This window comes from Hylobates moloch, unplaced genomic scaffold (assembly GCF_009828535.3).
Source record: "Hylobates moloch isolate HMO894 unplaced genomic scaffold, HMol_V3 SCAFFOLD_2, whole genome shotgun sequence".
Lineage (NCBI taxonomy): Eukaryota > Metazoa > Chordata > Mammalia > Primates > Hylobatidae > Hylobates > Hylobates moloch.
This window is the reverse complement of record NW_026652277.1, coordinates 174,850,230-174,864,590: the sequence shown is the minus strand read 5'-3', so window position 1 is coordinate 174,864,590 and position 14,361 is coordinate 174,850,230. Positions and strand designations below refer to the sequence as shown.

The 14,361-nt window shown below is 40.6% G+C and overlaps 1 protein-coding gene across 13 annotated transcripts in view; it reads right to left on the bottom strand.

Annotated features, from left to right (window-relative positions):
- CEP43 (centrosomal protein 43) overlaps nt 1-14,361 on the bottom strand; it is a 144,594-nt gene that overhangs the window by 123,970 nt on the left and 6,263 nt on the right. For 11 of the 13 annotated variants that reach the window (XR_009212542.1, XR_009212541.1, XR_009212539.1 and 8 more), the window contains exons 6-7: nt 9,102-9,182; nt 6,426-6,485 (exon numbers count right to left, since the gene is read on the bottom strand). Coding sequence is in view for 8 of the 13 variants with exons in the window: in XM_058435681.1 (XP_058291664.1) it covers nt 6,426-6,485; nt 9,102-9,182 (141 nt within the window). In the remaining 5 variants the exon portion in view is untranslated. The remainder of the gene's footprint in view (nt 1-6,425; nt 6,486-9,101; nt 9,183-14,361) is intronic. The other 2 variants (XM_058435679.1, XM_032162428.2) reach the window with 1 other exon arrangement.

The following is a 14,361-nucleotide window of genomic DNA, read 5'->3' as shown; positions in this document are numbered from 1 at the left end:
GAAAGCAGCTTCAATGGTTCCTCCATGTATATGGCAGATGTATGCGTGTACACAGATGCTCAACCCACAACAGCGCTTCACCTGATAAACCGTCAAGTGAAAATCTCACGAAGTTGAAAATGGGCACTTCATAGACATGAAGTGCAAAAACACAATATCCAAAAAATGCTGGCTATTCAGTCCCCTGGCATCAGAGTGCCTCGTGACCACGTGGGTGACTGGAAGCCATGGCTCAAGGTCACTGCCTGACCCCAAGAGAGAATCATACCACCGATTACTGTCCTGGGAAAAGATCAAAACTCAACGTATGGTATCTATTTAACGTATATCACTTTTGTACCATCATAAAGTCGAAAAAGCATCAATCAAACTGTTGTAACATTGGGGACCATCTGTATATGTATGTATACCCTGGAATCTGCTTTAAAAACCCTTATCATGAGTTAAGACAAACTTATGTTACGTACATAAACTTCAGTTACTTGGGTTTTGTATCACCTGGATTTGGCTAAGGTGAAGATTCAAAATGAAGGTAAATAACTAAGGTTAAGTATTGTTTAAAAACTAACAAATAAGATTTAAAAAATATAAGGCCAGGCACGGTGGCTCACACCTGTAATCCCAGCACTTTGGCAGGCCAAGGCGGGCATGAGGTCAAGAGATCGAGACCATCCTGGCCAACATAGTGAAACCCCGTCTCTACTAAAAATACAAAAAAAAAAAAAGTTAGCTGGGCGTGGTGTCACGCACCTGTAGTCCCAGCTACTCAGGAGGCTGAGGCAGGAGAATCACTTGAACCCAGGAGGTGGAGGCTGCAGTGAGCCGAGATCACGCCACTGCACTCCAGCCTGGTGACACAGCGAGACTCCGTCTCAAAAAATAAATAAATAAAAATAAATAAAAAGTATGTACACTGGCCAGGCCCAGTGGCTCATGCCCATAATCCCAGCACTTTGGGAGGCCGAGGCAGGTGGATCATGAGGTCAGGAGATCCGAAACCATCCTGGCCAACATAGTGAAACCCCGTCTCTACTAAAAATACAAAAATTAGCTGGGCATGGTGGCACGTGCCTGTAATCCCAGCTACTCAGGAGGCTGAGGCAGGAGAATCGCTTGAACCAGGAAGTTGGAGGTTGCAGTGAGCTGTAATCGCGCCACTGCACTCTAGCCTGGCGACACAGCGAGAATCCGTCTCAAAAAAAAAAAAAAAATACACACATACATATCATGGCAATGCCTTAGAATTCATTCTCTGGACAAGCACAGAAGTTATGGGTCAAACTGTATCCCACAAATGAAATATGTTGAAACCCCTAACTCCCAGCACTTCAGAGTGTGACCTTATTTGGAAACAGTGTCCACTGCAGATGTATTTAGTTAAGATGAGCCCATTCAGGAGTAGGGTGGGCCTGGGTCCTAACCCAATGACTGGTATCCTTGCTGGGGAGAAGAGACACAGAGAAACATAGGGAGAAGTCCATGTGAAGATGGAGACAAAGACTGGAGTAATCCATCTACAAGGCAAACATCATCTGGGTCTAGCAGCCACCAGAAGCTACAACAGGAGCCACAGCCCTCCGGGCACCTTGATTTCACATTTTTAAGCCTCTAGAACTGTGACACAATACATGTGTTGTTTTAAGCCACCCAATATTGGTATTTATATTACATCAGCCCTAGGAAACAAATCGAGTCATTTATAACAAAAAACTAAAACAAGTTTTGTCTTTTCATAAAAGTGAGGGACCTGTTGCACAGCACTGTAACGGTCATTAAGTTCTCTTGGCTGGAGCTCAAGAGTAATAATAAGCTCTATGGGAAATTATAGTGCAGCCATAAGAAAGCTTTAGTATGTATTTAAATTATCCAATAGTACACTCATATAATAAAGAAGCCAATCATTTCTAGATTAACAAAAAGTCAGCACTAGAGAAGTTTCACAGTGAAAAACCTTAATTTTTCAGTAGTCAAAAACTGAATTGTATCACTAGACTGTCTTAAGAACCTGAAAAAAAAAAAAAAGAATTTTTTCCAAACTGTTCACATAGGAGAAACATCAGTCAAAGAAATACTATTGTTTTGCAAAAGTATTCAAAAAATTCATGCAATACATTTGTCCCTCAGTACCCAGGACCCCTGCAGACACCAAAGTCCGAGGATGCTCAAGTCCCTCATATACAATGCTGTAGTATTTGCACATAGCTTACACACATCCTCCCATACGCTTTAAATCATCTCTAGATTACTTGTAATACCTAATAAACGTAATGCTATGTAGACAGTTGTATACCATTATTTTAAAATTTGTATCATTATTGGCCAGGTGCGGTGGCTCACACCTGTAATCCCAGCACTTTGGGAGGCCAAGGCAGGCAGATCATGAGGTCAGGAGATAGAGACCATCCTGGCTAACACGGTGAAACCCCGTCTCTACTAAAATACAAAAAATTAGCCGGGCGTGGTGGCGGGCGCCTGTGGTCCCAGCTACTCAGGAGGCTGAGGCGGAGAATGGTGTGAACTCGGGAGGCAGAGCTTGCAGTGAACCCGGGAGGCAGAGCTTGCTGTGAGCCAAGATCGTGCCACTGCACTCCAGCCTAGGCAACAGAGAGATTCCATCTCAAAAAAAAATAAATAAATAAACAATAAAAAATAAATAAAATTTGTATTATTATTTTTTATAACCATTTTCCATTTACATACGGTTGAATCTGCAGGTGTGAAAGCAATGCATATGAAACCTGCAGATATGAGGCTGACTGTATTTAACTCTCTTCCCCACCCATGCCTCTGCCCCCCACCTCCCTCCCTGCCAATGACAGCTTCTGATCCATGACTTATTAATGAATTATTTAGAGAAGTAATTTTACTACAGTTCTAACAGACATGTATTTTGAAAGTTTAATTTGCTCACCTAGAAAAGTAAATACTGTAAAATTCCAGGACCACAAAACAAACCTTTCTAAAAACTCAACTGCTTCTAGAGAAACTCTTCCCTTCCATCTATAAACAATCTGTAATTCCTACAGATCACAATAGAACCATGATTTTCTAGCTTTAGGAGTAAGACTTAAACAGGACCCTATAAATAGCTTTTCTACTTTCTATATCCTCAGCCCTCTCACCCTACCCAACCAGCAGCTCACGGAGTTCAGTTAACAAGTGGTGCCAAGATGTCAAGTCTAGAATCTCGAATGGTTAGGATTACAGAGCTGACCAGGCAGAAACGGAAGGGCTAAGTGTAGGAACATTCATGCATCCATGTATCCATTCATTCAGGATGATATGAGAGTGTGACAGGGAATGAGAATGCCTGGTTTGGAAAATCCTGAGGTGACTGCCAAAGATACAAAAACATATGCCCAAAACCTACATGTACTGTGAAAAAGCATCTCAATACATGTTAGTTTTAAAACACCTTAAAACCGGGCCAGGCACGGTGGCTCATGCCTGTAATCCCAGCACTTTGGGAGGCCGAGGCAGGAGGATCACTTGAGCCCCACAGCTGAGAATCAGAATGGGCAACCATAGTGAGACCGCTGCCTCTACATAAAAACATTTTTTAAAAAATTAGCCAGGTGTGCTGGCATGCACCTGTTGTCCTAGCTACTCAAGAGGCTGAAGTGGGCACTTGACCCCAGGAGGACAAGCCTGTGGTGAGCCATGATCGCACCACTGCACTCCAGCCTACGCGACAGTGAGACCTTGTCTCTAAAAAGAAAAAGACACCTGAAGACTATTTGTAAGAAGAAAGCATGATCTTTCATATTACATTTAATATAATGATAAAGAGCAACTAATTCTAAATATTAAAAACACAAAAATATAGATCTTACTCAACATTTCCAACTAAATGGTAAAAACCTAAGCTAGTAGGGCCTATCAAAAGTCTGTTACCATTTTCTGATACTTTTTTTTCAAACAATTAGGATGTTTGGTACAACGAAATAGAATACAATGAGATAAATTATCACAGATGATACTTCGGAAGTCAGCAAGTGTTAATATATATTTCAAAATTATTAATTCATTTTTAAAATGCCCTCCCATTTCATATTTATACTCCTTGTATACCAAATCTTTTATCTTTAATCTTTATTTTTATCTTTATTGTCTCTCAGCAATGACAAAAATAAGAACTTCAGTTTTGCCCAAGTTACATCAGTTCAAAAACCCTACAAATCAATTCTAATTATACATATGAATTTTTTTAAGTTTATTTATAATACGAATATAGCTTCCCTGAAGAAAGTGCCAAGGGTCTCTGAATAAGCCACTAGTACTTGTAGCCTCCTGCATTCGAAAGCAACCGGACACACACGACACTCCTGATCAGTGCTCCAGAGCTCCGGGAGCAGCGGTACCCTGGGCCCTCCTGCATCACATGCCCAGTTCACGTCTGTAGGACAGGCAGGGCTCCCATGATGGCTTTGCACACCTTGGGAGATGCCACTCACCTACCATGCGGATGGCTCCATCTGGAGTCTTGCTGTGTACAACCTCAACCACCACATGCAACATAGCATCTGGATGATGAAGATGTTGAGAATGTTAAGGCTGCCGGGAACTCACTGCATGCACAAGGCAAAGCAGAAAGGTAGGGGAACAAAGAGCTAAGGGCTTACCCATGTAAGTAAGGCTGGCAATAGGCCACATGGGGTACAATACAGACTTCTCACAAGGCAGTTCAGAAACAAAATCAGAAATGTACAGGGAAAAAGGTTTCCAAGTGACTGAGGAAGCATCCTGGCCTCAGGAACACAACAACGAAATAGAAGAGACCCAAATTACGGACTAAATCCTGGGATATGGGCCCACCTAGGTTCTTCAATCCTCTCTCAAGTCAGGACACACACTACACTCTGCCCAAAGTGCAGTGAAAGCTAAAGTCTGGGCCCATCACAGTTATATCACATCACAGAAAGTGAAAACCACATCTCTTAGGATGCCTTGGCTCTATGAATAAACCTCTTGAAAATGTTTGAGTTGTTTGAAACCCACAACAGCAATAAGATTATAAAAGCTTAATACTATAAAATATGCTTTTAAATTTTAGGAAAGTCCAAAAAACTGATTTTTAAAATCTATTAAGAAGTTTTATATCTTAAGGTATGTCTCATCTCTCCAATTAAACTATAAACTCAAGTGAGAACTGTGTTAAATGTGTTGCCCAAATCATTATCACACAATAACTTTCACTATGTAAATGTTAAAAAACTTACTAAATCATTATTTTAAAGCATCTTCTTGTTTAATAACGCATAAAGAACAGTGTGAACAGAAAGAGAATACAGTAATAGGAATTTACCCTTGAAACTACTAGAACTAAAGCCATCTAACACAACGGTGGAATTTTTTAAAAGTTTTAAGTTTGAAGATTTTCAACCTAGTGAAAAAATCTATACATAACCAAAGTTCAACATAGGACTAATGAATCTCACAGAACTGAAAATTAAATATTTTGTCTTATCCTAAGTAGATGTAAAAACTGTACTGATAATGTTTCTAAAACTTCTAATATTCAAATTTTATAAGCAGCTAATTTACTGGATTAGTCAATTTTTGTCATCTTTAGGGGAGGATGAAAAAGCAGCCAAGGCCTTGGTAGTATGCAGCATTGGCCCCCAGCAGTCTACTGTGAGCAGATGCAGCATTGGCCCCCAGCAGTCTACTGTGAGCAGGGGCCCTGAATAAAGGGTCACAAATGTGCAATTGTCTGAAAAATGACAGAACACAAAAATGTCTTGGAGGAAATATGTTTAATTTTTAATTTATCAATAGGTAAGTATTCAAAAAAGTTTGTTCTATTTTCCTCAAATAAAAATTACAATGTTAATAAGTATATAATCATCCATTCAAAAGAAAAACACGTATTTTCAACTCTAATTGCCAACAAAACAGGAATTTTCAAAGTAAAACTGACAGCATGGTTTTAAGATTCAACAGTATGATTTTCACCTGGATAAAAACTGACAAGTGAAATTTACTTTTTATTTCATGCCATCATTACTTTTTTGTTTTTTTAGACAGAGTCTCACTCTGTCACCCATGCTGGAGTGCAATGGCACAATTTCAGCTCACTGCAACCTCCGCTTCCCGGGTTAAAGCGATTCTCCTGCCTCAGCCTCCCAAGTAGCTGGGATTATAGGCATGCGCCACCATGGCCGGCTAATTTTTGTATTTTAGTAGAGGTGGGGTTTCACTACATTGGCCAGGATGGTCTCGAACTCCTGACCTCAAGTGATCCACCCGCCTTGGCCTCCCAAAGTGCTGGGATTACAGGCGCGAGCCACCTAGCCCAGCCTCAAGTGACATTTCATAAGAAAACTGAGAACCCAACCTGACAGAAGCCCAGCGCTCCAGGAAGCCCCAGAGTCGAGACCTGATGCCCACAGGCTGCTTTTCTCCTCTGCCCTCATGCATGTTACCTTGTCACCAGCCTTCTGCCCGCTTGTCTTCTTCTTACCTTGTCCTTTATACCTTGGTATCTGAGCATGAGAATAAAATGAGATTTTACCACAAAATAGAAATCTTTAAAAATAAACTAACTCATTACCAAACAAAGATGCCTACTGAAAAATGTCTCAGAAGTGGAATATCTAGATAATACGCTCTGTGAGGCCTGCTTTTTTTGGTCCTTTCTTAACTCTATTCCTAAAGTGATCTACCTCATGTTTACTGTTTCCAGTAGTTACTAGGTCAAACACAGATACCTCAGCCTTCACCTGCTCAGCTTCTACTGGGTGGAGAATCACCTCTTTCATGCTACATTTTAGCAGCATTCTAAACAAGCCTCACTTGAGTTCCTAGGCAACTTCTCTGAAGACTTGTCCTGACCTCATCTGAACTTTCTCAGGAGCACACAAAGCTGGTTCCTAAAGGCTGGGTGGACCCTACTCTTGGAGAGTTTCTAGCATTCTCCGTGGGCCCTCAAGGCTGACTGGGTGCCAGCAGGAGGTAGCTAGCAAGAAGAAGGTAGGGAAAGTACTAGATCCCAAATCCAGGTCCTTTAGTACTACAGAAATTGCATTTTAAGTGCCAAAATAAGGGTTTATCTTAGAACAAATGCAACCCTACACAAGGACTACTAGGGTATTTCTGAAGTGGGTTTATGAGGCCAACTGAGAAATGGGGACTAAACTAGAATAACGGGATGGCGGCAGAGACAGCTGTTAGGACAAACACTGCTCTCTAAGGCAGCCTCAGGACAGTCCCCCCTTCTCTGGAAAAACAGCATCATTTCCTGACTGACTTAAAACACTGAGATTCTCATTACAATTCTTAGATCTTAAAATGTATGTACAGAGAATAAGAGTATGTAAAATAGACTTTAATATTTTACCCTGAAGACATACATTATATATAGAAGGTCAGGATTGCTAATTTGCTTTAAAAACAGTAATAATTTGCTAAAAAGAGCTTCCAAATAGTCAAACGCTATAGGTACTGATAGGTATTTTGGAATATTCATTAATTTTAATTTTTCTAAAGCCAGGTATTTTCATGAAAAGTAAAGCTTACTTACATAGGCTGTTTTATTTGCAAGTAATTTAAAGAAATTGTAAAAATTTACTCATGACCTTATTCTATCACTGGGGTTATAGCCTCCGATGAGTATGTAGGAAAAAAAATATTTTAAAAAAAGGCCTTCCCTACACCAACTAGAAAGCTCTGAAGGAGCAACTATAAACAATATAATAGTTGTTTCCTTGGTTAGAAATAAAGTATAAAATTCCTTTAGTTTTCCAAACTTAAAGAATAAAAAGGAGCAACAACATCAAAGAACAAGCAAAAAATAACAGCAATCGTTTAGCAATGTTCTGTGCCTAGACATTTAAAAAAGAAAGGCATCTTGTAGTATAATCACTACGTTCTGGAAGTTCATCTATTTAAAAAGATGCAACTGTATCTGAGAGTCGATCCACCACCACAAACCCACATGGGACCTCATCTTTTGGAATGGACTCCACAGCATCACTCTATTCCTATGGGATGAAAATCAAAGGGACAGTCAAAGAATACAAACCTGACCTGTCATGGACTGCAGGTTTGTGCAGTCCACAAACCCCCAGCTCCTATGCTGAAATCCTAACCCTCAATGTGATGGTATCAGAAGGTGGAGCCTTTGGGGGTGAGCAGATCATGAGGGTGAAGCCTTTGTGACCAGGATTAGGGCCCTGACCCCAGAGAGCTCTCTCATCCTCTTTCCACCACGTGAGGACCCAATGAGAAGGCAGCTCTTTGCAACCTAGAAGAGGGACCTCACCAGACCTAACCACAGTGATGCCATGATCTTGGACTTCCAGCCACCAGAACTGTGAGGAAAAATGTGTTGTTTGTAAGTTGCCCAATCTATGGTACTTGGCAGCCTGAACAGACTAAGACAGACCCAAACCTATCCTTTGATAAGACCGCCTTGGACTACCAATTCATGCTATACTCTTGAGAAAACAAATTTCCTGACAATCATCTTTCTATCCATTCCTACATATCCTGGATCTTAAACTCAAAGTGTACGGCTCATTTTTTTTCCCATTATGCTTAATCTCTGAAATCAAGTCTTACCTTTAACAACTCATAAACACACAAACAGATGCACGCATGCATACACACACAAATGTAACCAAAGTACATACATTTTCTTAGAAATTCTATCAAAACAGCCCATGTATATTAAAAACTATCATGATTTACAATTCTGAATCTCATCACTCATCTAGAAGTCTAAAATATTCATTCACTATTATATCCTGTAATACATATTCCTAGCTTAATATTCTCAAGCTAGGAATTTATAAATGAAAAGTAAGTAAATCTCCTTAATAGGAGAAAATGTCCAAAGTACCAAATAAATCCAAATATTCTATGATTGTGTTACTTACCAGCACATTCCTTTCTATGATACAAATGTCAAACAACTACCAACAAACCAAAATTTTTTTTTTAATGTATACTTAATGGAAAAAAAGCACCTTCAAGAAACTAAAGAGCCCATGTGTTTATATAAAACAATACAATTTGTAACAGGAAAGACCAGAGAGAGAAAAGCAGAGTCCTCTGGAGTTAAGTCCAGACGTGACTTCTGTGTTCCGCAGCTAACTCACCTTACTTGGTGTTGTCTGTGCACTTGTTTTTCCCTCTGGTGACTTTGGTGGAGAATGTACATCAGATAGATCTAGTGCACCCTAAAATATTTTAGTTTAAAATTAAAACATATTTAAAAAAAAAACACAAATATACCAATTACACTCCAGTCGAATTTTAGCATTTAAAAACACTATACAATGTTGCTTATTTTATTTCTTCCTTATTAAAGTAACCATCCTTTTTAGATTTCCCTCTAATTCTACCCCCTCAAAAACCTTCTACACATCCCTAGATTCTAATTACCTGCAAAATATTTCATTCATTCACTTTGAACAGGATACTGTCTCCACTGAAATCTGTCCCAGGTCTACCATTCCAGCATTTACTTCCTCACTTCCCTTCTCCCTACTCTCCAGACAAATAATATCCTGTAATTCTCTAAGATCTACTTTTTGCCCTCCTTGAACTTGTTTCCCTACTTCATTTTATCTCAAGAAAAAATACCAAATAACAACTTTCATTAAAAATACTTTACCCCTTCAAATAGTAGTTCACTCTTCCAGTTTTCTACTTCCACACATTTTTTTTCCAAAATGGAAAGCATCTGCTCTAGCCCAACTTCCACAGGAGTCATCTGTGTCTGCTGCCCAGTGCCCTGTCACCACAGGGTTCTGAGCACTGTGGTTAATGCAAAGGAGGTTTTTAAAATGTTTCTTAAATGAAAATCACTTCCTACAATTCATCCACTACCAGCACAAGCTCTATGACACTGTACATAGTAAATACTGGCTGTTTTGTTACAAAAATCCTTTTATGACTGACTGTAACTTTTTAAATACGAAAATGTGCTGCTCTTCATAACTTCGGTTCTCCCTCTTCAGTCCCACTATTTCTGGTGGTGATATTATCTTCTAAGCTAAAATCCTTAAACTGGCCTTGGAGAGCTTTTCTTTTCTCTTATTGCCTTCTATGACCTTGCCCCATGCCAAAATATTAGTTTACCAAGTCTTGTTGATTCTCAAAAGGTCATCTTTATCTATTCATTTCTTTCTCTCTTTTATTTACCTTTCTTTTTTTTTGAAACAGGGTCTCACTCTGTCAACCAGGCTGGAGTGCAGTGGTGTGATCTCGGCTCACCACAACCTCCACCTCCCAGGTTCAAGCAATTCTCCTGCCTCGCCCTCCCGAGTAGCTGGGACTATAGATGCACACCACCATGCCCAGCTAATTTTTGTATTTTTAGTAGAGACAGGGTTTCACTATGTTGGCCAGGCTGGTCTCAAATGATCCATCCGCCCGCCTCAGCCTCCCAAAGTGGGATTACAGGTGTGAGCCACCGCACCTGGCCAATTTTTTGTATTTTAGTAGAAATGGAGTTCCACCACGTTGGCCAGGCTGGTCTCGAACTCCTGACCTCAGGTGATCCACCCGTCTTGGCCTCCCAAAGCACTGGGATTACAGTTATGAGCCACTGTGCCCAACATTAATTTTTACATTTTTAATAGAGACGGGGTTTCACTAAGTTGGCCAGGCTGGTCTCAAACTCCTGGCCTCAAGTGATCTGCCTGCCTCGGCCTCCCAAAGTGCTGGAATTACAGGTGTGAGCCACCATGCCTAGCCTGTATGTCCACTTATTTCTATTCTTACTGCTACCATTCTTGTCTAGATTTGCCTTCTTATGTGTTTCACTTCCTTCTAGTCTGCTAACTTCTCCATATTTTACCAATCTAACCTCCACGAATCTTCTAAATGGGTATTCCTCTTCGAATTTTCAAAGGCTTCCATTGACTGTGAACAGTATGTTAAAAATCACTATGCCAGCTGGGTGCAGTGGCTCACGCCTGTAATCCCAGCAATTTGGGAGGCCAAGGTGGGCGGATCACGAGGTCAGAGATTGAGACCATCCTGGCTAACACAGTGAAACCCCGTCTCTACTAAAAATACAAAAAAAAAAAAAAAAAAATTAGCCAGGTGTGGTGGTGGCCACCTGTAGTCCCAGCTACTCAGGAGGCTGAGGCAGGAGAATGTCGTGAACCTGCGAGGCGGAGCTTGCAGCAGTGAGCCAAGATTGCGCCACTGCACTCCAGCCTGGGCAACAGAGCGAGACTCCATCTCAAAAAAAAAAAAAAAAATCATAATGCCTTAGACTGTGTAAGAGATATGAAGATAAAGCCCTTGTCCTCAATAAATTTCCATGTGTAACCAGTGCAGATCACTACCACAACTTGACAGAAGGAGGCACTAAGTTACATACAGTTTCCAGTAAGGAGAGAGGAAGAACAAGAGTTGCAGCTGAGGAGAAAACCTGACTGACAAAATTCCACAGCTGGGGAAGGGGAAAGAGTATAATTCCAAGTGGAGAATAGAATAAAAAAATAAGGCAAAAAAACACAAGCCACTTTCAAGTAGTAAGTCCAAAGTTCAATCTGGCTTAAGTACAAGGCTCCACATTAAAAAAAAAAAAAAAAAAAAGGCATAAGGCTAGAAAGACAGGTAAAGGCCACATCACACAGAACATTTCATACGGGCTGAAGAATCTGGGACTCCTGAGTCGGCAGTGCGGTCACTACAATCGTACAGAAGAAAGGAGCAGAGGAAGGGCTGAAGTTTAAAAATAATTCTACAACAGTGAATGACAGACCGAAAGCATGAGAACCTTTAGGAAGAAATGATCCTGGACAGATATAAGGACCTACACGGTAGAGGTGCTGAAGGAGATGACAATGACCCATTGAGCGGCTCAGAAAACAAGAAAGGGCTTTAATTATCTACGGCTGGGAAGCATCCAATAAAATCAAACAAAAGTCAGGTTAAAGCGGGTGGGGCACAGCAACCTAATACTTGAGGTGGTTAAAATGCAGTTTTGGTAAAAAGCATCAGTAATTTAGTTCAGTGAGCTTAACCTATAGCTAGTTTTCTACAGTCAAAGTCAAAAGCTAATAAAAGCTCTAATTTTTTATTTCATTACAAACAACAGGTTTTCTTCCAAAGTAATAGAAAACACAAATAATGAAGGGCCAAAACATCCATCTCTGAGGTCTCTATTTTAAATATTTTATCTATTTGTTTATATACATACACACAAACTGTTAAAATTAAATACCCAGATATTAGGAAGGGAAAACGAGCAAAAAATGGAGATGAAATGCCCAACTTACTGGTTCAGCAACTTGGGGGAGTAAAACAACTACCTTTTGAGGATACAGAATTCCTATCCTGGGTCTATTTGACAGAATCACAGCTATGAAAAAGTCAGGGCAAACTTCAGGGGAGGCCTCAAATACACGAGTCAGAATGAAGTACTGAAGAACAGTGATTCTGTGTCCATTTTCGCATCACACCCACTACACAGGAATGCTACTGGGTCTCATTTTGAGGTATACATCCTATCTAGCAGAGAACAGAAAGCCCTCCAGCAATTACTTTCTTCCACAGCCTGGTACCAAAGCTACTGGGTACAAGGTGGAGAGTGAATCCTTCCTGACAGAAGAACTGAATCTAGAGCACATGTGAAGAGGTGGCTCCTTGGGATGAAACCAAGGAGTCACAGGAATAGAATCAATCAAAACAGAGAAGTGAGCAAGAAGAACTGGAAGAGGGTTATTTGTGGGGACTAAGGTGGGATTTGCTTTTATGTTTTTACTTTTTAGAGGTAAAGAGAAGAAAGTAAGTTTTTCCACACAGGATTCGAATGTACTATTGGGTTATCCAGGGAGGTATGTTTTGTGAAGAGCTAGAAATTCTAGTCTGCAGCTAGGATAAAGGACTGAGCTGGGCTTAGGCAGACTACATTGAACTTAAAGAGTCATCCATACGATAACAAGAAACAGTAATACTAATACAGTCGTCCCTCAGTATCCACAGGGGATTGGTTGTAGGACTCCCCTGTGGACACCAAAATCCAAGGATGCTCAAGTCCCTTATGTGAAATGACATATTTGCATATAACTTATGTACTTCAAATCATGTCTAAATAACTTATATCTAATACAATGTAAATGCTATATAGTTTTATACTATATTTGCATTCTTTTGTTGTATTTTATCCGAATATTTTCTTTTTATTCTCTTTTTTTTGAGATGGAGTCTCGCTCTGTCGCCAGGCTGCAGTGCAGTGGCACAACCTCGCCTCACTGCAACCTCCACCTCCTGGGTTCAAGCGATTCTGCCTCAGCCTCCCAAGTAGCTGGGACTACAGGCGCACACCACCACACCCAGCTAATTTTTCTATTTTTAGTAGAGATGGGGTTTCACCATGTTGGCCAGGATGGTCTCCATCTCTTGACTTCAAGATTCACCCGCCTCGGCCTCCCAAAGTGCTGGAATTACAGGCATGAGCTACCACGCTCAGCCTATCCGAATATTTTCAATTTGCAGTTAATTGAATCCACTGATGCCTACTACAATAACACACGGAGTACTCCGTGCCAAGCACTGTGCTCAAAGCTTCACACATCTTGCTTCCTTAGACCCCCTCCAGACCTGTAGGTGTGATACTTCTGTGATCTCCATGTTGCAGATAAGGAACCTGGGCACATGGAGGCTGAGTGACTGCAGGCTCACAGAGCTAGAATGTAGCAGAGCTGGGGTTTCACCCAAGTAACCTGGTTCCAGAGTCCATGCTAGTGGTATGTTAAGGAAGAAAGATCAATATAGACAGAAAAATATGCATAAACACTACTGCAATGAGGTGAGCCAAAGCACAACTACTAAACAGAAAAGAAAATGAAAGGGCAGTTAGAAAGAGAAGAGAGTTCTTCAAGGCCACAGAAGCTGAGAGGGGAGAGCCAATAAAGAGAGGTCATCACGACCTACAGACTGCTGGCCCCAGGAGACTGGGTTCTTTAGTTTGTTTTTGATTGCCTACTACCCAGCACAGTATCTATCAAATAAGCACACAATAAAAGCTTGCTGAATATTGATAAATGAAGGAATGAAATTATATGCACAAGTTGAAGTGACAACCTGTGCTCTGGGCGAGCTGCCTCACTCCCAGCCAGCCCAGGATCTGGCTACGCACTCCTGCACCCACACTTGGCTGGCACTGTTCCAACTTCTCGGAACATCCTTCCCAATCCTCGCCCCACAACTAACATCCTACTCTGAATTTAAAATTGACTTCAATAAAATTTTGGCATGTGACAATCGCTTCCTCCTCTAAACTACTCATGTTTGGAAATAATGTGTTAAATGACAATTCCTCCATAACCTTAAACTGTTATTTAAATGTTAATCTCCTTATTTGAGTACATTTTATCTTAAATAGCTTTGTGCTAT